Genomic DNA, 23,353 nt, shown 5'->3' on the forward strand with positions numbered 1-23,353 from the left:
AGCAGCCAGAGAGGAAAGTGATCCCTGAAGAGAATACAGCTAGGAGACAACTCCCTGAATGCACTGCTGTAAATGCACCTGAATGGTCTCCTGCTGATCAACTTGTTGGGCTAAATGCAGCAGAAGGTCATGGACAGAGTGTCCACCTTTCCCATCGATTTTGGGGCTAGAGTATAGTGGTACAAATGGATGCTAGATGGAGGTCACGTGCCAGTATTTATGCAACTAACATCTCCCGCCTTGTTTATTGCAATCTCCTCCTCTCTGACCTGACTGTTATACATCTGTCACCCCTGCAATCTGTCCTGAATGTGGCATTGAAACTAATCTTTCTCTCCCACAGATCCTCTTCTCTGCAAAGCCCTACATTGGCTTCATTGGCTTCTTTATTCCTCCAGAATAAAATTCAAGGTGCTTATCCTCACCTATATCGCCTTCTTTAAAGCCTCACCCTTCTACGTCTGACCTGGTCAATAAATATTCCATTATTAGCCCATTCTGTTCCGTCTGACATTCACTCCTCCACCTCTTCCATAACCACCTCACACTCCTGCCTTCAGGACTTTACCCACATTGCTCCCCACCTTTGCAACTCCCTTTTCCATCTTACCAGACTAGCCCCCAACCTCCAATCTTACTGTTCCCACAATATTCACCTTTACACACTTGCCTACTTCAGGCCAACCTAAGACAATTCCCCACAAAGACTCCACTTGCCCCTACACTGCTTTTTCTTCACCCCTATTGTCTTCATTTGCTACCCGCCCCATCCTAAACACCTCCTTTCTGTCGCTCCACTTACCTCTTACACTTACTTCCCTCCACCCCTATCATCTCAGTTTGTTTTCCTGCCCCTCTTGAATTTTAACTGTCATGAGCTTGTCTCTCTCTACTTCCTAATTCATCTTCCTCTTTGTAAGGTTTCCTTTGTCCAGACGTGTCTTCTAATTAGTTGCTTTCTCTATTGTCTCTCCTTGAATTAACTTTTATTGACTTGTTTCTCGTGCCCCTTACACATTTCTATATTGTTCTGGTCATAATTTGTTGATTGTACAGCTATGCAGATTGTGTGATGCTTTATAAATAAATAATGATGATGATGGTGGTGGAAAAGTAATGTTTTACTTGGCTGAAAACCGGCATATCTGAAATGTAGCAATTGTGAATATTGTCAATTGAGTCAATGGGGCCTGAACATGCATTCCACATAGAATTTATAGGTATACCTTAAAATCGTATTCTGATTTACACAATGTTTCTGTTAGCAAGCAGGCAGAAGCAGTGACAGAAGCCGTTTTATGATGTGAGTAACGGAATGCAAGCAAGCAAGAAGCTATGGGCAGAGAGTTAGATAGTAGAAGGAGCAGAGTCCTCCAAAAGCACATGTTTGGCATGTGCCAAAATAATTTGAGAAAATTTTATATGAAAAGAGGTTCATAGACCCAACTTCTTTCAATTAGGTTGGAGGAAGATAAAACACTAATAGCTATACAGTAGGACATTATGTCAGAATACTATGCATCATGTTCGTCAGATTTACCAGGTGTATACAGTATTCTGACACTGATCATTTAAATGCAACTAAAACTCTGTGACAGAAAACAAGAAACACCATCAAAGAAAGTCAAAACTTGAAAGATTATCATGTAGACTATTGATGGGCAGGCAACATCCCTCAAATATTTTATATATATCTCTTTTTCTTCCACAGTAACCCATATATGGCTGATGTCTTATTCATAGCCTGCATCAATATGACCAGTTTTATTAACTTTCTGCTGGTGCTGGGTGAACATGTTGCTTTGATGTTCTCAAGACCTAAGGTTGGGCTATAAAAAATGCATCCCATAAGTGGTACATAGTAAGAAAAAAATAACACAGGTCTTACACAAAATGTGAATGTTTGGTTTAAAGAGCTATGGGGAGCGAGGAAATCCATCCATGAGCAATAAAGAGAGAGGCTTTATGGTAAGTTACTAGTTATTATGGTATTTATATACTTTTTTGGGGAATTGCAATATTCATCGCAACATTTCCTCGTATGGCAGTTTAATCAGAAGTCTGAATTATAGGAAAATAAATATTTATTGTCTGTACATTCCATAGTAAAACCCAGAGGCTATGCAATAAAAAAACAGAATATACAGTATGGAAACCATAATAGACTCCGTAGAGATTTTAGTCAGCAGTCAGAAAATGGCAGTTCAGGTGAACTTTGCTGAATAAACTTTAGAGAAACAGAGTGTTGTGACCAGGTGGGAACAGGCAGACAACCCTTTTTTTAGATGGTTAATGGGAAGAGTGAGAATAACTGAGGCTACGGAAAAAGAATAGCGTTTAGCTATTATTTAGCTATTAGTATGTTCACTATTTTCCTTACAATCTAATTTTCTTTGCTGCTAAATAAAGCAACTTTTAAGTTCATACTCTGGTTTTCATAGAGGACACTTTACATTTAAAGTTTATATTTGTAATCATTTACTATAATAGTCTACAGATGTCAGTTCCACAATATATCACATATAAATAAACACAGATTATATACTATTGTTGATATATTCAGAACCATTACCTCAGCCATTTGGGAAAGCTGTGTCCAATCATCCTTGTTGTAGCTGCACATAATGCTCGCAATCACGATCTGAAATACAATATGTGATAACACATTAATTCATTTACATAATGCTGAGTACACACTACAAATACTTTCAACCAATTTGTTATAACTAACGATTTTCCAAACTATAATTCCTTGGCGCTCCACCACAGTATGATAAAAAAAGTATGAGATGTAAACGTATGCAAGTTTAATAAACACATAAAAACACTGGTATGACTCTGGTCAGAGTTAAATAACAAAACATTTCCTTGAGTGCAACTGCTATGGGGCCGGGAGAAGAGGGGGGCCTAGAGACGTCAGATCCCCCTGCAACTGAGGCTGCACACGCCCCAGCACTGAGTGTCGCATGCAATGGCTATTGCATGCTCAGAAGAGCCATCCTCTCTACTCTTTTCAGAGTAGAGTAGTGGGCCAGGGAGGCTACAGCTGCCTCACCAGACCACTACCCAAGTTTTTGCTATGAGATGCACTGTTCCGCCCTTGAGGTAACATTGACAAATAATCAAGAATAGATCTTATAGCCATTGTACCAGCTGTAACGTGGGCATAAGTTCACTTGCTGTGAAAAGATCAAAAGTAGTTTTATATTTGGTGTCTGATTTAAAAAAATCTCCCCTACTTGTGTAAAATTTGTGCCAGCAGGTGTGTCATTGCTATGGTGGACTGGTGATCGCTTTTTCCCAGTAGACAGAAAAATTGAAAACATGAAGGTATAGATAGGTTGATTACATGTACTTATTGTGAATCATATTTTCAATCATTGTTCGATCAGAGGAAAAGTATGTCAACACAAGGCTTCAGACTCTCCTGTTACCATACTGAATATATTACAAGATCAAGATTGTGAGCAGTGAAGAGGTTTCAATCTAAAAGTACATGTATTTACACTGGTGGAATACCAGTGGGTACATTTTATCCCTGGAGGTCTACACTCTCACCTATGGTGCATTGCTTAACACATATCTAGGGGATAGTTACAGAATAATCAACAATAGACTGCAATAGACTAATCATATTCTTATACTTGTATTATTGTAAAACAAATTTTTTCTATAGTGAGTATGATGCTTTTTTTTACATACAATTATTAAAAGGCCTAATAAAGCTAATCTGCAAACTAATGTAAATGATTGCACTGAGTTATGGCTAGGGATGCATTAATTTGCCCCCATAGTCCATTGTGCTTGTTTTCCTCTGTACTGTCTTTAGGTACACAGGACATCCAATTCAGGGTGAGTGGTGAGGCTTAAATACATGAAAGTAACGCTTTGAAATAAACAATGGTGGTTGATAAACCTTCTGTTATTGCTTCTATTAATACTGTAGTATTAAATAAAGTTAAGCTGCTGTCTTTCTGTCCTACCCACATGACTAATCTTATTTAAATGGATGTTAATGTTTTTCCAATCTATATGATTGCGATGTAAAGGGAAAGGACTGGAGAACTGTAGACATCCTTGAGATGTGGAACACTGTGTATAATAAAAGTATCAATCCATTATGGCATAGAATGCTATCATTGTTGTATTGGTCTTAAAATGTATCTATCTTTGCTTAAAAGGGATGGGGGAGTAGAAGCAAGCTATATAATATGATATAATTGACATCTTCGTCAGTTGAGAAATACCAGAAAATGATAGGGAATAGGAGAATGGGTTATAGGTGCACATATAGACGCATCTCTTTTAAGATTGCTCATAGGTCGTACAGAAAGATGACATAAAACATGTATGTATTTTCTTTGACACAATTAAGCACATTAACATATTTGATGTTAAAGTGTCTTGAAGCATTAAATCTCATTCTACAGGGTGGTCACATGGGGATAAAATAAATCCAACTCTAAGCTTTACTTGGTAATATTGTACTCAGACTTCCCTAAACACAGCAGGACTATTTTTATACTTCTACACTCAGGTGAGATTACTAATAAGCCCAGCTGTAATCAATAATCAAACCAACGAACCAAGCATGGTTCTAGATCAGAAATGAGTGAAAGTATTACATAGATAAAACAAAAGTTTTTCTGTTATGTAGAATTACCTGTAACCTCTCTCCAGAAATATGATAGAAAAAAATATACATTGCTTCAGGCACTACAACTCCCCCCCCCCCCTCACACATGTATGTGGATAACATCTACTTTACAGAGGAATGTTCAGTAATCAACCAAACTTGGTGAATCAAAAGATAGTATTGTAGGGAATATATAGTATTCAATTTATTGCAAAATGTATACAGCATTGTATTCCCTTTATTGGAGACCTTTGCCTGGCATAAAGTCCCTATTGAAGCTTGCAGGGATTAATATAGGCATCTTATGGATGATTTTGGTTTTACTAAATGCTACAAAAGCTTTCACTGAATGGTTTATTCCATTTGACAAAGTCAGTAATAGTTGTGCTATAGTAGCAAATTTATTTGGGGTAGCAATCTACCCAAAAGCGTATGAATTTTCTTTTTTGGATATGTCACTTGTATAACTTGTCCTTTAACAAATGCCTTTCCCTGTAATAGAAAGCCAACTGGTGTGTAGTCTGGTCCTTGGCCCAGTCAAATGAAACCTACCATTGGTGCTCTATAAAGTCATAGATCTAGCAATGCATCTAGCAGGAACAACCTGATCCCAATGCTTCTCCTGCTATTTCTAGGGATGAATAGGCACTAGAGAAGTTCAGTCCTTCCAAACAGCCAGCAGTAATGGTAAGGATGTTGGATGCATCTCCTATAATCACCAACAGCCAATTCAATGAACCCTAATGGGCTGTTAGAGTTAACTGCTTACACTATTTAAATGAGCTAATGTGTTGGAGAGGATACAACTAGAGGGATATTGTCTGTTTTGCCAGAGTGTGTACAGCTTTTTTTCTTCTTGCAACAGAACTTGGATTTTCCCAAACCCTAATACTCATCCTTGTACTTTTAATGGGATGCAGATTGCATCTTCCATTTATACTTATGTAGCAAAGCGTATTTTTAGGCACACTTTGACCAATATAATCTAAAGCTTCAAACATACAAAAATAACATGTGAATACCTAAAACAGTCCCAATGTCCCCTCACTCATAAATAATTTAATACATAACTGAGGCTAAACAGAGCAGTATTTTAGGAGAAAGAATTTTAAATTAATAAAGAGGGTAGTCCTAAAGTTGAAGTAGGTTGGAGACTGATATAATGTTTGCATCCAAAAAAATGTGAATGGGTGGGCCCCTTTAATTGTGCTAGATGGAGAAGTAATTGCACACATAAGGAAGCATTGCAGGTTCAAATCTTTTTTGTGGATCATAAATGTCCCCTGACTGTACAACCACTATTGAGCTACCACTTCACTTATGTTCAGCGAGTCACTGGAAAAACCAAGCTGCCAAAACATGCTCAAATTGAAGTAATCTTTAATGTTCTTGTAGTTTTTTACTTGCTATTTGATAATATTACTCTGTGTTACCTTAAAAAAAGCATGCTGAAATTCTGTACTGCATGGAAAGAATCACAGCCTTTTAAAACCTTCCAATGAAAAGGCCTTAAGCAAACCAATCTGTTTTTGATCTTTCCTTTGGAGTATAGTGTTAAACAATCAATAGGCCATCAAAGCCATACTTTCACAGATACCAGCACAAAAACAAATAAAGTGAAAATATTGTTTTTATTTGATAAATAGAACAAAATGAAAGTGGTATTTATAACATACATTTATTTTGTACCCACACTCTGTAAAAGACCATGGGGTACATTTACTAAACTGCAGGTTTGAAAAAGTGGAGATGTTGCCTATAGCAACCAATCAGATTCTATCTGTCATTTTGTAGAATATACTAAATAAATGACAGCTAGAGTCTGATTGGTTGCTATAGGCAACATCTCCACTTTTTCAAACCCGCAGTTTAGTAAATATACCCCATATGTTGTGGCATCGTGATGATCTTTGTTTTACGATGTTGGGACCCTGGGTTCAATGCTGAACTAGATATTATCTACATTGAATTTGTGTGCTCTTCTGGTGCAGGCACTTATATGCTTGAATAATATTCTCTGATTGTACAGTGTTGCAGAATATGTTGGCGCTATATAAAAGAATAATAATGAAGACAAAACTGCATCTTACTTGTGGCTTGGAAATAGGAAACAAATTTCTGCCTATCAAGATATCGTTAACTTTGTGCATTGTGCCTCATCTATTCATCACTTATTAAATAGCTGCTAATGGAACGAATGTGCTAATTAAAAATCTAAAATAAAAAAAATAAAAGAAACAGAATTTAATCACAGTGTACAACCCAGAACAAAGTGCAGGGTAAGATTCATGTCTTGCTCAGGCGTAGCATGTTGATGCTAAACAGTCTGTAAATAGACCCGAATGACGTGACTTGAATATAATGCTATTGTCAGGCACATTTGAAATCAAGGCAACAATTTCTATTCAGGATATATACTAAATTTTTTATTAGGCAAAAGCACAAGCAAGTCAGAGGTGAGCTGCTGTAAATTAGAAGTGGCTGAGTTAGGTTTTGTCAAATTATATTCATGAAGCACGGAGGTCCTCTGGGACCTCACCAAAAAGTAAAGAGTCTGGAGTATCTGATGCTTTCAACAGCTGTTAATTTCATTAACAAGTTTATTAATTAGAGAAACATTGCCCTGTTTAAATCTTTATTACAGAACATTGCACAGTAATGTTTTAATAGGCGAGGTGAAAAACAACAACACATTTCACACCACCCGTCTGCAGTACAGTACCTATTAAATCTGACAAGCCCAGAGTACACCCTTTTGTTTTTCACCTCTCCCCATTTGTTCCACACAGTCGGGTAGACCACCAAATGCCACTTAGTAATTGCCATCTTCACATACCATTGCCAGGGATGGGATCAAACTATTTTCTTACAATTATCGATCTATAAAGTTGATAACACATGCAAACAGGCTTTTATAGCATTAGCTTATCCCATAGCATGCATTTATTCAGAAAACAAGTCACTTGGGAGGTCCAGGGAGAAGTAAAACACAGGTCTGTCTCGATCTTGGTCATTGGACCCCACATCCCCAAGTTGTGAGATATATGACATTGTGACTCCATAGGTTAAGCACCTATAATGGGGCAGATGGTTGGCACCCCAAAAGTAGTGTAAGGAAGGATTCTACAGGCCTGGTGGGATGGTAGAGAGGCGAAGGTCCCCCCAGTAGTGTTGGAATAAAACAAGGAACATAGGGCTAAAACTGCATACACTTGTGAATTTATTCTCTTTGCTTGCGGCATAAGGCTTTACAACAGCAGCAGATAAGTAGCGGTAGTGTAGGGAAGTAATACCACGATACCATCAATATGCAATGTTATTCAACATGTCACAAAAAAAATAACATTTTAGGAACCTTGGTTCAACAATATGCAAACATAAATTGACACAACACATAGGTCACTGAAGAAATATATCCCACTTAAATTTAGGCACTGTGCTTCAGTGAAATGGATTTCATTAGAAAGATACTTTAGGACCAGTTCACTAAATGCTGTGGCAGCAGGTAATATAGACCAATCATTCACAATACTTTTAGTGCAATTATAGAGATCATACTTATACTATAAAAATCCGTAGAGATGCAACAAGGAGTAATCTAGCTGGTTCAGGTTAGATGCTTTAGAAGAAATAACTATAGACTAGGGTCACTTTACGATATTCAAAACCCAAGGGGGTAAATTATAATCTACAGGTTAAGCGAAGTTGCAGTTGACACAAGCTTATTTACTTGTACAAGGTGAAATCAGCAATCAACATGCATGTGTGACTCTTGAGCTCCGTAAACAATAGCATTTCTGCACAATAAATGATTTCCAGTGTAAAGGACAGTGTCCACTTAGTAATCTGTTTAATGGAAAAAGCAGCTCTCTCCCAGCAACTGTAGGGTTAAACAACTTGCAATTCTCTCATCAGCAACCATTTTAGGCAGTTTCACAATAGAATCAAACTTCTGATGCAATATAGACAAACTCTTGTGGCAAATGATTGCTCTCTATGTCCCAGTCAGCTTGCAGATAACTTTAACTATAGCAGATTTTGAGAACCAAACTCTTCCTTTAGACAATGCTAGAACACCTCTCAATAGCAATATTACAGTCACGGTCAGAGATTTTAATAACACAGTTTGATGTCTCACTTTAAACACTTGAACATAGCAAAATAAAAGAAACTTATCTGTCTTCATATGAGTCCCGCTGGCATCTTATGGGCAGTGGCAAGTTAGGTCTTTTCATATACTACAAAGGTGCTTCTTTTTGGGCTTGCTACAACCATCCCACATGACAACAATTCAGCCATAGCATTCAGTGGCTCTTTGTGGGAAGATCCTAGATTAGCTCAGCCAGCAGTCACACACATCACTTCTCACACTAGTCAGTTCATTTTTGGCCCTTCCCCCTTTTCTGATCGGTTGCTATAGGCAACATCTTCACTTTTACAAACCCGTAGTTTATTAAATATACCCCCTAGTTTAAACTTTACTATTTTAACACTTAAAAAATGAAACTCCTGAAAGTGGAGTTTTCCTTTGTATCATTATTTCTATCATGTAAGAGTGTTGTGGCTATATAGATTTAAAATGTCATGAGTATCATTAGCATCTTGCACAATTTACATTCAGTATTGTAGTTGTGTAATTACCTCTCTATTAATGTACCTCCTAAAAACAGTTACCACTCCCTGCTGTCAATGTTGGTATGTGGTATATTTGTCACCTGTATTTTTTCTTTTAATTGAGACCATGTGTCACTGGGTGTCACGGGCACTAGGAGTCTTTGCCCAGGATATCACCAGATGATGGACTTACCAGAGTAATATAGCTGGTACTATGGTTCTCTGGTAGCAGGGTGACAACGGAACAGGAGAATCAGCAGATGGTGAGAGAATGCTCAAGGAAAGTCTATGACTAGCAGCAGCTGGTAATGAGTAGATGTATGTACACGAGGAACCAGATGGACAAGTAAATGTGAGGAAAGTCAGTGGTCTGCGTATAGCAAGTTGTACCACTGCTATAGTGAGGAGGAATGTCCAGGAGTAGCGAGGAGGTAGTAAGAGTCAGCGGTCTGCGTATAGCAAGTTGTACCGCTGTCTATAGTGAAGGAACGGAGTCCAGGTGAAAGTAGGTAACGGGGAAGTCAGTGGTCTGCGTATAGCAAGTTGTACCACTGCTTATGTGAGAGGATACTTGAAACAGATGTCACAGGGAACAGGAGTCAGTGGTCTGCGTCAGCAAGTTGTACCACTGCTATATATATGTGAGGAGGGGCACGAGGAGATGAATGTAAAGCAGAGTATACACGGGGCACACAGTACTTGATCCCACGGTGATATCCACAATACAACAATAACTGACAAGCGCTGCTTGAAGTATACAAAGTCACAATAGCTATCCAGGCAATAGGAAACAAAGTCAATGGTAATAATAGCTTCAGTGGATAGGAGGCTCCGGAGAAGAACACAACTCAGTCCAGATGGATATGCAATACAAAAGCAAAGTCAATGGAAAGTATGCATACCGTGGTTCAGGAGAGCAGGCTGTCAGAGCGACGTGCAGGGATACCTGAACGGCTGGAGGCCGGCAGGAGGAGAGACCACTGGAGGGTGGAAGCAGTAATTAGGTTGGTGCAGCGCATGGCAGGTAATCCAGAATCAACGAAGCAATACTCAGGAAGCAGTAATAAGTGAAACTGGAAACATGATGAACACGGGAGAGTTGAGGCGGTCTGGAACCCTGTAGTAGTAACGGAGGCAGCGGAGAGCTGACACGATAAACACAGGAGAGTTCAGACGATCTGGAACACTGTAGTAGTAACGGAGGCGGCGGAGAGCAGACACGCCGAACACAGGAGAGTTGAGACGAACTGGAGTCCGGTAGTAGTAGCAGATAGAAATCAGCTGAGTGCAGGCACGATGAACACAGGGGAGTTGAAACGAACTGGAGTCCGGTTGTAGTAGCGTTTAGGAATTAGCTGAGTGCAGGCACGATGAACACAAGGGAGTTGAAGTGGTCTGGAAACCACAAAAGCAGTAAACAGGAATCAGCAGGGTGCAGGCACGATGAACACAGGGGAGTTGAAGTGGTCTGGAAACCACAAAAGCAGTAAACAGGAATCAGCAGGAGCTGAATACTAGAGGAAACACAGGAACACCTTCAGAGGCTCATGAGGAATGAGACTCCAAGATCAGGCAACCAGGTACTGATCACAGGTGGTTTAAATAGGGAGGGTTGCCTGATCATCCAATCAATTAAAAGCAACAGGTACTGAAGGTTTGATAAGGGCTGCACATGCGCAGACCCTCAGGATGGCGGATGGCCACGGTTCCTAAACACACGGGAAATGGCACTCACAGTCCGGTGAGTGACAGTACCCCCCCTTTTAAAGGTAGGCACAGAACACCTGGAACCGGGTTTGTCCGAAAACTTGGAATAAAACTTCTTAAGAAGAGCTGGAGCGTTGAGATATTCTGCTTTGATCCATGACCGCTCTTCAGGACCAAAGCCCTTTCAATGAACGAGGAAACGAAGAACTACTCGCGAAATTTTTGCATCCAATATGTGAGTAATCTCAAAGTCCTCCTCTTGATGAATTTGAACTGGCTGAGGTGCTGAAAGAGGGACCGAGAAACGGTTGATGATAAAAGGTTTGAGCAAAGACACATGGAAGGCATTGGAAATACGAAGGTTCTTAGGTAGTAGAAGTTTGAAACAAACTGGATTTATCACTTGAATGATCCTATACGGACCAATAAAACGAGGAGCGAACTTCATAGATGGGAACTTCAAACGAATATTTTTGGTTGATAACCAAACACGATCTCCGATTTTCAGTGGTGGAATAGCCCGTCTCTTTTTATCTGCAAAAGACTTATATCTGGCAGATGTTTTCTTTAAACAGGTTTTGACCCGAGACCAAATATTTTTGAAGGTCTGACAAACAGTCTCTACAGCAGGAACTTGGGTGGGAGGGAGGGCAGGAAATTCCGGGAAAGACGGATGGTGACCGTAAACCACAAAGAATGGAGTTTTAGAAGATGACTCATGATACATGTTGTTATGAGCGAATTCAGCCCATGGAAGCAAATCTACCCAGTTGTCTTGGTTTACTGAAGAGAACATCCTTATAAAAGTCTCAAGATCTTGATTGACCCTTTCGGTTTGTCCGTTTGATTGAGGATGGTAGGAGGATGAGAGTGATAATCGGATACCCAAGGTCTTACAGAGAGCCCGCCATAATCTGGAAACTAATTGTACTCCTCTATCTGAAACAATCTTGGAAGAACATCCATGAATACGGAAGATTTCTTTGATGAAATAATCAGCCAGAGTAGATGAAGAAGGTAAACCGGTCAAAGGAACGAAATGTGCCATCTTCGAAAATCTGTCCACCACTACCCAAATAGTATTGCAGTTTTTACTAGGAGGAAGATCAGTAACAAAGTCCATACTAATATGGGTCCACAGCTTGGAAGGAATGGGTAGTGGTTGAAGGAAACCCGCTGGAGTTCTGCGGGGAGTCTTAAACTGGGAGCACATTTCACACGCAGCCACAAAATCTTTGACATCTTTCCTCATAGAAGGCCACCAGTAACTTCGAGAAAGAATTTCAAAGGTCTTGCGTTCACCAGAGTGTCCAGAAAAACGAGAAGAGTAAAACCACGAAAGGATTTTCTTCCTAAGAGCAGGAGGCACAAGGATTCTCCCCAATGGTAGCACCTTAGTGGAAGAAGCAGCCAGAGAAACACATTTGGGGTCTAATATAGAGTGGTTGGGACCATCTTCAACGTCTGAGGACGTCACAAAAGCTCGAGATAGGGCGTCTGCTTTTTTATTTTTTGCAGCTGGTTTGAAGGTTATGATTAGTTCAAAACGAGAAAAGAAAAGAGACCATCTTGCTTGACGAGGATTCAAACATTGAGCAGACTGTAAATATGACAAATTTTTATGATCAGTAAAAATTGTCACAGGATGACGAGCTCCCTCCAACAAATATCTCCATTCCTCTAATGCTACTTTTATAGCCAGCAACTCCTTGTCCCCGATGGTATAATTCTTCTCCGCAGGCAGAAGACCCCGAGAGTAAAAGGCACAAGGATGGAATTTTTGTTGCTCCGATCTTTGGGAGAGAATGGCTCTGAAACCAACATTAGAGGCGTCTACCTCTAGGAAGAAGGGAAGCTTCACATCAGGCTGTCGAAGAACAGGAGCAGAGGAGAAGGACTCTTTGAGAAACTGGAAGGCTTGAAGAGCCTCAGAGGACCATTGTTTAGTATTGGCCCCTTTACGAGTTAGGGCCACAATAGGAGATGCAATCGAGGAAAAATCTTGAATGAAGCGTCTATAGTAATTGGCAAAACCTAAAAAACGCTGAATTGCACGAAGAGTAGTTGGCTGAGGCCAATGTAACACAGCATTCACCTTTTCTGGATCCATCAGAAGACCAACTCCGGAGACAATATATCCCAGAAATGGAATCTGGGGCAACTCGATTGAACATTTTTCTAACTTGCAGAATAATTTATTTTTTCCGGAGTCTGGAAAGGACCTCTGCCACATGTTGATGATGAGAAGGCAGGTCCTGCGAAAAGATCAATATGTCGTCCAGATAGACTACGACACAAACATATAACAAGTCCCGGAAGATCTCATTAATGAAACCCTGGAAAACAGCAGGGGCATTACATAACCCGAAGGGCATTACTAAATATTCATAATGCCCGTCTCTGGTGTTGAAAGCTGTCTTCCATTCGTCACCGGACCTGATTCGAATTAAATTGTAGGCACCACGAAGATCCAACTTGGTAAAGATCCGGGCTCCCTTGATACGATCAAATAACTCAGTAATTAATGGAATGGGATACCTATTTTTGATAGTTATGGCGTTAAGTCCACGGAAATCTATGCAGGGACGTAATGACCCATCCTTCTTTTTTACGAAGAAAAACCCTGCTCCAGCGGGAGAGGTAGAAGGATGAATAAATCCTCGCTGGAGATTCTCTTGGATGTATTCAGATGTAGCTTGAGTTTCAGGTAACGAAAGTGGATACACACGTCCCCTGGGAGGAGTCTTGCCAGGTTAAAGATCAATCGGACAGTCCCACGAACGATGAGGAGGAAGACGTTCAGACTGAGTTTTATCAAATACATCGGCAAAAGAAGCATACTGAGGAGGAAGTCCCGGTGAACAAGGTGAAATAGAGGATTGCTGTATTTTGAGAGGAACGACTTGAGAGAGGCAATGATGACGACATTCAGGCCCCCAAGACGTAACTTGAGGAGTGTGCCAGTCAATCTGGGGAGAGTGACGTTGAAGCCATGGAAGGCCTAATACAATCGGACTGGTAGTAACAGGAAGAATTAAAAATGAAATTTCTTCCTGGTGTAATACACCAATTTGAAGGGTTACTGGAGACGTACTCTGGGTGATGAGACCATTAATAATGCGTGATCCATCGATAGCAGTCACAGTAATAGGTATTTTCAAAGTAATCACTGGTAGGGACCATTGATTCACGAGGGATTTAGAAATAAAATTTCCTGCAGCTCCAGAGTCAATAAGTGCTTGGGACTTAAACGATTTGGTAGCAAAGGAAACTGTAACATCAAAAGCACAAACTTTTAATTTCGTAGAACATGGAGAGGACTCCAGGGACCCTAACTTCACCTCTCCAGAACTGGTTAGGGCCTGGCATTTCCCGATTTTTTAGGGCATGAATTGAGCATATGAGTAGAATCAGTACAATAGATACAAAGTCTATTTTTTACTCTTCGGTCCCTCTCCTCTGAAGTTAATTTGGAGCGACCTATCTCCATGGGTATCGCCGGAGATGAAACTGGGCGAACTTGAGGTCTTGAGCGAAGAGGTGCTTTAAATGAAGTTTTTTCAGACTCTCTTTCACGAAATCTCATGTCTACACGGTGGCAAAGAGAAATCAAATCTTCTAGAGAAGTAGGTAATTCTTGAGTAGTCAGTGCATCTTTAATTTTATCAGAAAGCCCCTGCCAGAAGGCGGCAATTAACGCTTGTGTTCCACTGAAGTTCAGAGGCTAATATCTGAAATTGAATGACGTACTGGCCTACAGTACGAGAACCCTGACGTAGACGGAGGATGCTGGATGCAGTGGAAATAACACGACCAGGTTCATCAAATACACTTCGAAACGTGGAAATAAATTTGGCACTATCCTGTAATAATGGATCATTTCTCTCCCACAGAGGGGAAGCCCATGTGAGAGCTTGTCCGGAAAACAAGGAAATGAGATAGGCCACTCTGGAACGATGAGTAGAGAAATTGTGAGGTTGAAGCTCAAAATGAACTGAGCATTGATTTAGAAAACCCCTGCATGTTTTGGGGTCTCCATCATATTTTGAAGGAGTAGGCAGGTGTAGCGTGGAAGCAGTAGACACCTGGGATGGCACTGGGGAAACGTAGGAAGGCACAGGAGTATCAACAGTAGCTGTGATATTTTGCACAGACGTTCTTTGGGAGGCTAACGCCTGGTAACATTGCAGCAAATGTTGTTGGCGAACATCCTGTTGTTCAATACGGGTAACCAGATACTGCAGCATCTCTTTTGCTGTAGGTTCCGCACCTGGGTCTGTCATGGTCTGATCTTACTGTCACGGGCACTAGGAGTCTTTGCCCAGGATATCACCAGATGATGGACTTACCAGAGTAATATAGCTGGTACTATGGTTCTCTGGTAGCAGGGTGACAACGGAACAGGAGAATCAGCAGATGGTGAGAGAATGCTCAAGGAAAGTCTATGACTAGCAGCAACTGGTAATGAGTAGATGTATGTACACGAGGAACCAGATGGACAAGTAAACGTGAGGAAAGTCAGTGGTCTGCGTATAGCAAGTTGTACCACTGCTATAGTGAGGAGGAATGTCCAGGAGTAGCGAGGAGGTAGTGAGAGTCAGCGGTCTGCGTATAGCAAGTTGTACCGCTGTCTATAGTGAAGGAACGGAGTCCAGGTGAAAGTAGGTAACGGGGAAGTCAGTGGTCTGCGTATAGCAAGTTGTACCACTGCTTATGTGAGAGGATACTTGAAACAGGTGTCACAGGGAACAGTAGTCAGTGGTCTGCATCAGCAAGTTGTACTGCTATATATATGTGAGGAGGGGCACGAGGAGATGAATGTAAAGCAGAGTATACACGGGGCACACAGTACTTGATCCCACGATGATATCCACAATACAACAATAACTGACAAGTGCTGCTTGAAGTATACAAAGTCACAATAGCTATCCAGGCAATAGGAAACAAAGTCAATGGTAATAATAGCTTCAGTGGATAGGAGGCTCCGGAGAAGAACACAACTCAGTCCAGATGGATATGCAATACAAAAGCAAAGTCAATGGAAAGTATGCATACCGCGGTTCAGGAGAGCAGGCTGTCAGAGAGACGTGCAGGGATACCTGAACGGCTGGAGGCCGGCAGGAGGAGAGACCACTGGAGAGTGGAAGCGGTAATTAGGTTGGTGCAGCGCATGGCAGGTAATCCAGAATCAACGAAGCAATACTCAGGAAGCAGTAGTAAGTGAAACTGGAAACATGATGAACACGGGAGAGTTGAGGCGGTCTGGAACCCTGTAGTAGTAACGGAGGCAGCGGAGAGCTGACACGATAAACACAGGAGAGTTGAGACGATCTGGAACACTGTAGTAGTAACGGAGGCGGCGTAGAGCAGACACGCCGAACACAGGAGAGTTGAGACGAACTGGAGTCCGGTAGTAGTAGCAGATAGGAATCAGCTGAGTGCAGGCACGATGAACACAGGGGAGTTGAAGTGGTCTGGAAACCACAATAGCAGTAAACAGGAATCAGAAGGGTGCAGGCACGATGAACACAGGGGAGTTGAAGTGGTCTGGAAACCACAATAGCAGTAAACAGGAATCAGCAGGAGCTGAATACACGAGGAAACACAGGAACACCTTCAGAGGCTCATGAGGAATGAGACTCCAAGATCAGGCAACCAGGTACTGATCACAGGTGGTTTAAATAGGGAGGGTTGCCTGATCATCCAATCAATTAAAAGCAACAGGTACTGAAGGTTTGATAAGGGCTGCACATCCGCAGACCCTCAGGATGGCGGACGGCCACGGTTCCTAAACACACGGGAAATGGCACTCACAGTCCGGTGAGTGACACTGGGCTACTGTTCTGGAACCAAAAGCATCAACATTCTGGGACTACAACAATGTGTAGTTGTTTTGGGACCCCCCTCAAAGAGGCATTATCCAATTGAATGTATTAAAGTACATGACGTAAATGTATTAACCTCTGATTTTTGCAAGTAGCCGCTATTCGGCGGGTTTGCACTGAAAATTTAAAGCGGCAATGCTTTTAAAGCCAATGCTGTTTTAAATTTTCACTGCAAACTCGCCCAATAGTGGCAACTTGCAAAAATCAAAGGGAAATACATTTACCCCCATATCTGGCCATCAGGAGACCCCAAAATAGATTCTGGGACCCACCTTTCGGTCCTGACCTATAGGTTGCACACCTCTGATGTAGAGTTACATTTGCTGCAAGCTATTGCACATTTCTTTCATGTAACTGATTTTATCCTTTACAGCTTGAAAGGTTACCACTATACACGTTATACTCGGTCAACATTCTATTGCTTAAAGGCTAACTCTACCTTTAGGAAATAACATATGTTTAATTTGCTCTCTACTGCAGAAAATGGCACATATAAGAAAAATTTGGATGTTCCCCCATGGTGTTACCCGCACAAATTTCAGTCTGATCCAATCTAATTTTGAGCACACTGTATCCACCTTATAAGTTGTCTTTGTTATTCTTTTTTAGGGTAAGTGCTCTTGTTTTTTTTTGTCCTTCTTTGACCCTCCTTTCTCTTTGTCAGAATATTACACAGTCTTTTATTCCAGTTGTCAAATTATAAGCCAGTTTTGTGGAAGTGAAAAGTTCCAGCGATACAAGCTTTGAATTCCACTTCTACTTGCCATTCTGCACTATATTTCTCGATTCTGCTTTCTCCGGAATATGGAGTCTATCAATACAGTTGGGACGACAAAGTTGTCAATTCATATGGCTTTGTGGTTTGGCTGGTGTATGATAAGGGAGAATTTCAAGCAGAATGAAAATGATAGGGGAATTCTGGGCTGAACACTTAGGAGTCAAAATCCGCAAGAGAAGTGTACAAGATCCTAGGCACAAAGGAGAATGAGACAAATATTTCCTGGAACAGATTGGAAAATTCCTCATCTTTACTGTTAAGATATAAAAAATATTAAATTATAGCCAGACAGACACTCTCCTAAACCCGAGCCTAACACGTTTGCCATTTGCGGTGAAAACTCACTTGGAGACACTGTTAAAAATGTATGTTGACATTATGCAAACACAATGCATGGTTCTAACAAATATAAATAGACTGCATTACTTCCATATTGCTATGCTTTTGTTTAGGGAACAAATAGAGCACAGACACTGAAATTTGAAGCTCTGCATGTGTTGACTCCTTTGCCTACATTCCTGACCGGTATGTGATTTAGAGCAGTAATTAAATGAAAGATGCCCCTTATTATACATAAAAACCACAGAGGACATCAAAGCCTCTGTAATAAGAGAGTTAACAATTGCAAATCCTGTCATGTCTGTGAGAACCACAGGAATTATCTTGTTATCAATTTAATAATAGAACATTGAAGTAAATAATGTCATCTACTGACATCAGTAACACTGTTGCCTCTTGGGAAATTCACATCTGTAGAATCTGTCAATCCAGATGGATATGGACATATTAAGGTAGTGCTGAAAGAATAGATGTATAGACTGAAAGTGCAATGTTTAATAAGAAGATTCTGCATAGTGATAAAGACTAGTAATTCAGAATGGCTTGACACGACTGACCTGTATTCTTTTTCATTTTATACTTCCTCCTCCTCCCTGTTTCTTGTATGAATAATTTAATCAAACATTAACCTTTTAGCCTATGTTTTTTTTTTTAAACTGGATAGATGTGCATGGAATGTTCAGTCTAGCAATGAAATATCACAATCCATTTAAGGGACATTTTATTAATTTGCTTTGCGAAGAAGTAGGATTGAAATTGTAGATGCTGCATTAGATTATATGTGATATTTAAGAAGCTTGCACTTGCCCTATGCACTATATATACAGCACTCATTGTTGTGTTGTTATGAAGTCTAGGTTTATATTAAAAACAGCACCACCCAGAAACTGGTGCTTCTGCATTTCTTATTTTGCATCTGTGACATTACCTTCCTTGCCCACTAGAGATGTTGGAACCGGCACAAATCAAACCGGTTCATCAAATTGTTACAAAAAAAAATCACCAGAATTTCTCTAAATTGAGATTGATTAAAAAAAAATTGAGCTAAATTCTAGACAGTCAAAACTGTTCAACCATGGCCAACCTGGTTCACACATGTTTGAACTGGATCAAGATTTAATGGTGAATGTCAAACTGTATAATTCAACCTTTGAACACTGTAATGTTGCTGTTCAAATTAAAAAAATATTAAGATATAATTTACCATTTTAAAATATTATTTCAATAGTGATTAAATAGAAAAATTTTTTTAGAATGCAAATTTTAGTGTGAACAGCAAACCTCTTACACAAAGGGGGTTGGTCAGTAGACTGGGGTCTACTGACGAAAATGTTAGCGCTGCCGATGAAAGGAGGAAGTGCTGTGCGCATGTGCACAGCACTTGCACTGTATCGGATTCTGGGTAGCCAGAGAGACTTAAATGGAAGAGATTTCTGGGAAATCACCTCCGTTAGGCATGTAACACATAGCAACCATACTTAAAAGAAGTGTAAAATATGATTGATGCCTAGACCCCTAAAAGAGAAATAAATACAGTTTTTAATGGGGATGGGTACGAAATAATACTAGTTATTATTCTGTCAATACTTACTGCGACGTGTTCAGACCGAAGGGCTCCTTCCCCCACCAGTCTCCAGGACGACTGCTATGTAAACCGAGTGGAAGTCATCGCCATCAGTGAAGAAGCCGGCGGCAAGTCATGACGCATGGACAATGTACAAGGCTTTGTAAAGTACATTGTCCATGCCCGCATAGTTACATTACCCCCCTTCAAAGCACCGATGACAGCGTCGCGGTTATCAGTGACGTCATGACCTGCCACCGGCTTCTTCACTGATCGCGATGACTTCCACTCGGTTTACACAGCAGTCGTCCTGGAGCATGGTCGGGCAAGGAACCCTTCGGTCTGAACACGTCTCGGTAAGTATTGTCGGGGTAGTCAGCATCGATACGCTGACTACCCCGTCTTAATGTTAAGATACAATAAAGCTTATACATGATTAAACTGAGTAATATAACTCAAATAACTGAATAAGTCTAGCATGCTTTAACATCCCGGTAGTTCCTTATCTTGCAGAAATCAGCGTCTGAGCAATTTGATCTTGTTATGTCAAGTTGCAGAATATGTTTCCTATTCTGACACATACATCACATACAGCATAACCAGAATACTTGGCTAATGGCTTCTCAAAGAGTGTGGTTATAGGTCGGCTGCACTGTTATCCCTTCACTGTGACACTAACAGGCATGATGGAAATCCAGCAGGATTTGCATTATCCTTGTCAAGTGTTAAGGCCACAAATGCAGAATAATTTAGATGATTTTCATCTAATTGAACCAAATATGCTGTATAATCTGCTTTTCCAAGAACAGTCCCATTTTTCCCCCACACAAATTTCTAACTCAGAGTACTTATTTCTCCATAAATACAACTCTGATAAGTTAGTATAGGTTTCTACTACTGTTTTACCTTATCTGAGACCTATAAGGAAGTATGCGGTCTGGACAACCTTTAGGTCATAAAGTTACGCTGTTTTTTTCATTCCAGAATTCTGGGAGCTTTAAGCATGTGGTTCCCGTTGGATCTGATGGTGTGCATTTTACAGATACATAAACTCAAGAATTGTGTGTATTATTTGTCGCTTAATGTTCTAAAGTTTTTGTTGAATAACAGTATTCTTTGCCAGACAACCCTGATCTCATGTAAAATATCACAGTGATTTTAGTACTCAGTAAAAGATACAAATCATAACTGTTAATGCACCGTGCATTAAAACAGTGTACAACCACCCCATATAATGGCTTAATTGTGGAACTGATGCTACTCTGCAATCACAACATCCTTTTAGCTGTGCTATTTATAATCCTGCTTTAGCTTGCACATTAAGTAGTTCAGAAAACAGACATTTCTTCTTTCATTTTCCAGGAAATTACAGTATATGTTAATTTGTTGCAGTTTCTCAATGCCCATATGCAGGACCCAGATTTATAAGGTGGTAATTGTAAACCATAACATAAGTGGAATGATAAAGGGTAGAGTTATTTTACCATGTAGACATAAGTCTAGGATAACATAGTTAAAGGGGAACAATTACCTAAGATCAAAACTGATTCTACTCTTAACACTCCTTAATTTCCTCCAAACCCTTTGTGCCAACACATGACTGCTAAGTAATTCATAAACATATGCACACATTTCACTTTCCTGTCCCTTTCGTTGGTAATGAGGTGGCTACCAAGCAGCAGCAGTGAGACTTTGGTCATGCCTCATTTATGAAAGAAAGAACCTGTCATTCTGATTCGTTCCCACACTATCTGAAGTCACTGACTGGGAGATTCCCCACCCCGAAGCCACATTGAGACACAGTATATTCTGGGACAAGGCAAATACATGGAGAACCAGGATGCCTGGACAGAAATACTATTGTGGGATTATTGTTCTGGTGTCCCAGTTCCCATGTCTATTCAGTCCCAGTATCACTGCTTGTTATGGGTTGCAAGATTCCAGCAGGGAACAAATGCCACCCACATTGACCCCCAACTGCCAGCTGACGTCATTAAGTGCATGAAATGGCAGCAGTGGTCTTTGAGTCCTCCTCTTGAAAAAAAACACACCATCTGACCCATGCTTGTATGCCATTATGCAAGCACAGAATAAATGGCATCAACTGTGCTGGAATTCTGAGGAATGGAGCATACCCATCACCTATATCTCACCAAAAGTTCTTTACATGTAACTGTGTGTGGGTAACATGAGCATGTTTCAATTCAGGGCAACTTGATATACTATTATTTTCTTCATGCAGTACACCTCCTTTAAATCATAATTTTATTAGTAAGCTATACAAAGTATCCAGTTCATGGCCTAATTCTAGATTAGTCAACAGAAATTTCTTCAAATAAGATATGCAAGTCTACTAAACATGACCATAGATGCTTTAAGGTCATCGGCAATATAGGCAAATTGAGATATATTGCAGCATGCAATGACCCAAAACTAGTGCAACGATCTGATCATAATTGGACATGACTATACATTCAGGTTGGAAGATTACCACTATCAGTCAGTTTGTACAGTTACCTTCCACACTAACAGGCCTCAAGGATGGGACAGTCTGGGGTGTCAGATTGACACCCTGTGCCCTGTCTCCTCCCTCCCTTTGTGCCACCTTCCCCACATGATTGGGCGGCCCCAAACATACTAGGACGGATATAAATACTGAAAATCACCCTATAAGGATGGGCCATTATATATGGGCCAGTGCTGTGTGCTTTCCCCCTGGGCTAAAGTCTGCCAGACAGCCCTTGCCTCAATGTGTCCTTGAATTTATCCAGCCCAAACGCCACATATTTAGCTTAAACTGGACACTGCTCAGCAGTGGGACAGAGTGTGTTGTAACGTGGCACTGTATTAATAGTATAATATCATAAAAGTAATATAATAAAATATAACATATAAAAAACTGTAATGGGATATCTAGTATAATATTATAGTCTTCAAAATGTCAGACTTCACTTCAATTAAATATTGATTTTGGGAATGATTAAATTAAATTATTTGTAACTTACATGTTTTGGAAAGTCTTTCTTCAGTTCAGTAACAGATTTACACCAATAAGCAGAAGTCTTCTCACTAATTAGTTCAATATTTAAGAAGGACCCTTGTCCCGGACCGTAAAGGTGACTTGATGTCGTTCCACGGATAATTCTTGGCGAAACATTTGTCACTATATCCTGCAGGAGATAAACACAATTCTGGGTGAGTGAATGTGCCAAATCAATTACTAGGTTTTAAATCTATACTCCGCAGAATATATATATTAAAGCAGACAAACACTCCAGCAGAGGAGAAAATAGACACTGTGTATTCTATCTAGTTAGTTAAGTGACACATAACCTGTATGAGGGCGTAATGATTGTAACCCCTGCTCCATGAAAGAGCATTTGTTAGCTTCCTACATCAAATGATATTGCTGTAATTCACACTGCAGGCCCAGATGATGGGAGTCTCTAGGAAATGCAAATAAAAGGATGTTTCACTCCTAATGAAGCTGAGTGCAGTCTAACGAAAGTTTGAAAATACAGAAAGCATAAAAGAGAATATAAGGTAATGGGAGTAATGTACCCTCCACTGTACAATATAAAGACATTAGAAGTCACTCTCTATACAGGCCATGGAACTCTGTGGTAACTTCTAATATAAACTTCTAGAAACATGTTTGCAATTGTAGGGCCTGATTCATTAAGGATCTTAACTTGAGAAACTTCTTATTTTAGTCTCCTGGACAAAACCATGTTACAATGCAAGGGGTGCAAATTAGTATTTTGTTTTGCACATAAGTTAAATACTGACTGTTTTTTTCATGTAGCACACAAATATCAACTTTAAATTTC

At 40.2% G+C, this 23,353-nt stretch overlaps 1 protein-coding gene across 2 annotated transcripts in view; it reads right to left on the minus strand.

The window, feature by feature from the left end:
* DPYD (dihydropyrimidine dehydrogenase) overlaps nucleotides 1–23,353 on the minus strand; it is an 816,112-nt gene that overhangs the window by 248,472 nt on the left and 544,287 nt on the right. For both annotated transcript variants that reach the window (XM_075182332.1, XM_075182333.1), the window contains 2 exons: nucleotides 22,529–22,693; nucleotides 2,573–2,641 (listed from right to left, as the gene is read on the minus strand). In XM_075182332.1, the coding sequence (XP_075038433.1) occupies nucleotides 2,573–2,641; nucleotides 22,529–22,693 (234 nt within the window). The remainder of the gene's footprint in view (nucleotides 1–2,572; nucleotides 2,642–22,528; nucleotides 22,694–23,353) is intronic.

Source organism: Mixophyes fleayi, chromosome 8, assembly GCF_038048845.1.
Source record: "Mixophyes fleayi isolate aMixFle1 chromosome 8, aMixFle1.hap1, whole genome shotgun sequence".
NCBI lineage: Eukaryota > Metazoa > Chordata > Amphibia > Anura > Limnodynastidae > Mixophyes > Mixophyes fleayi.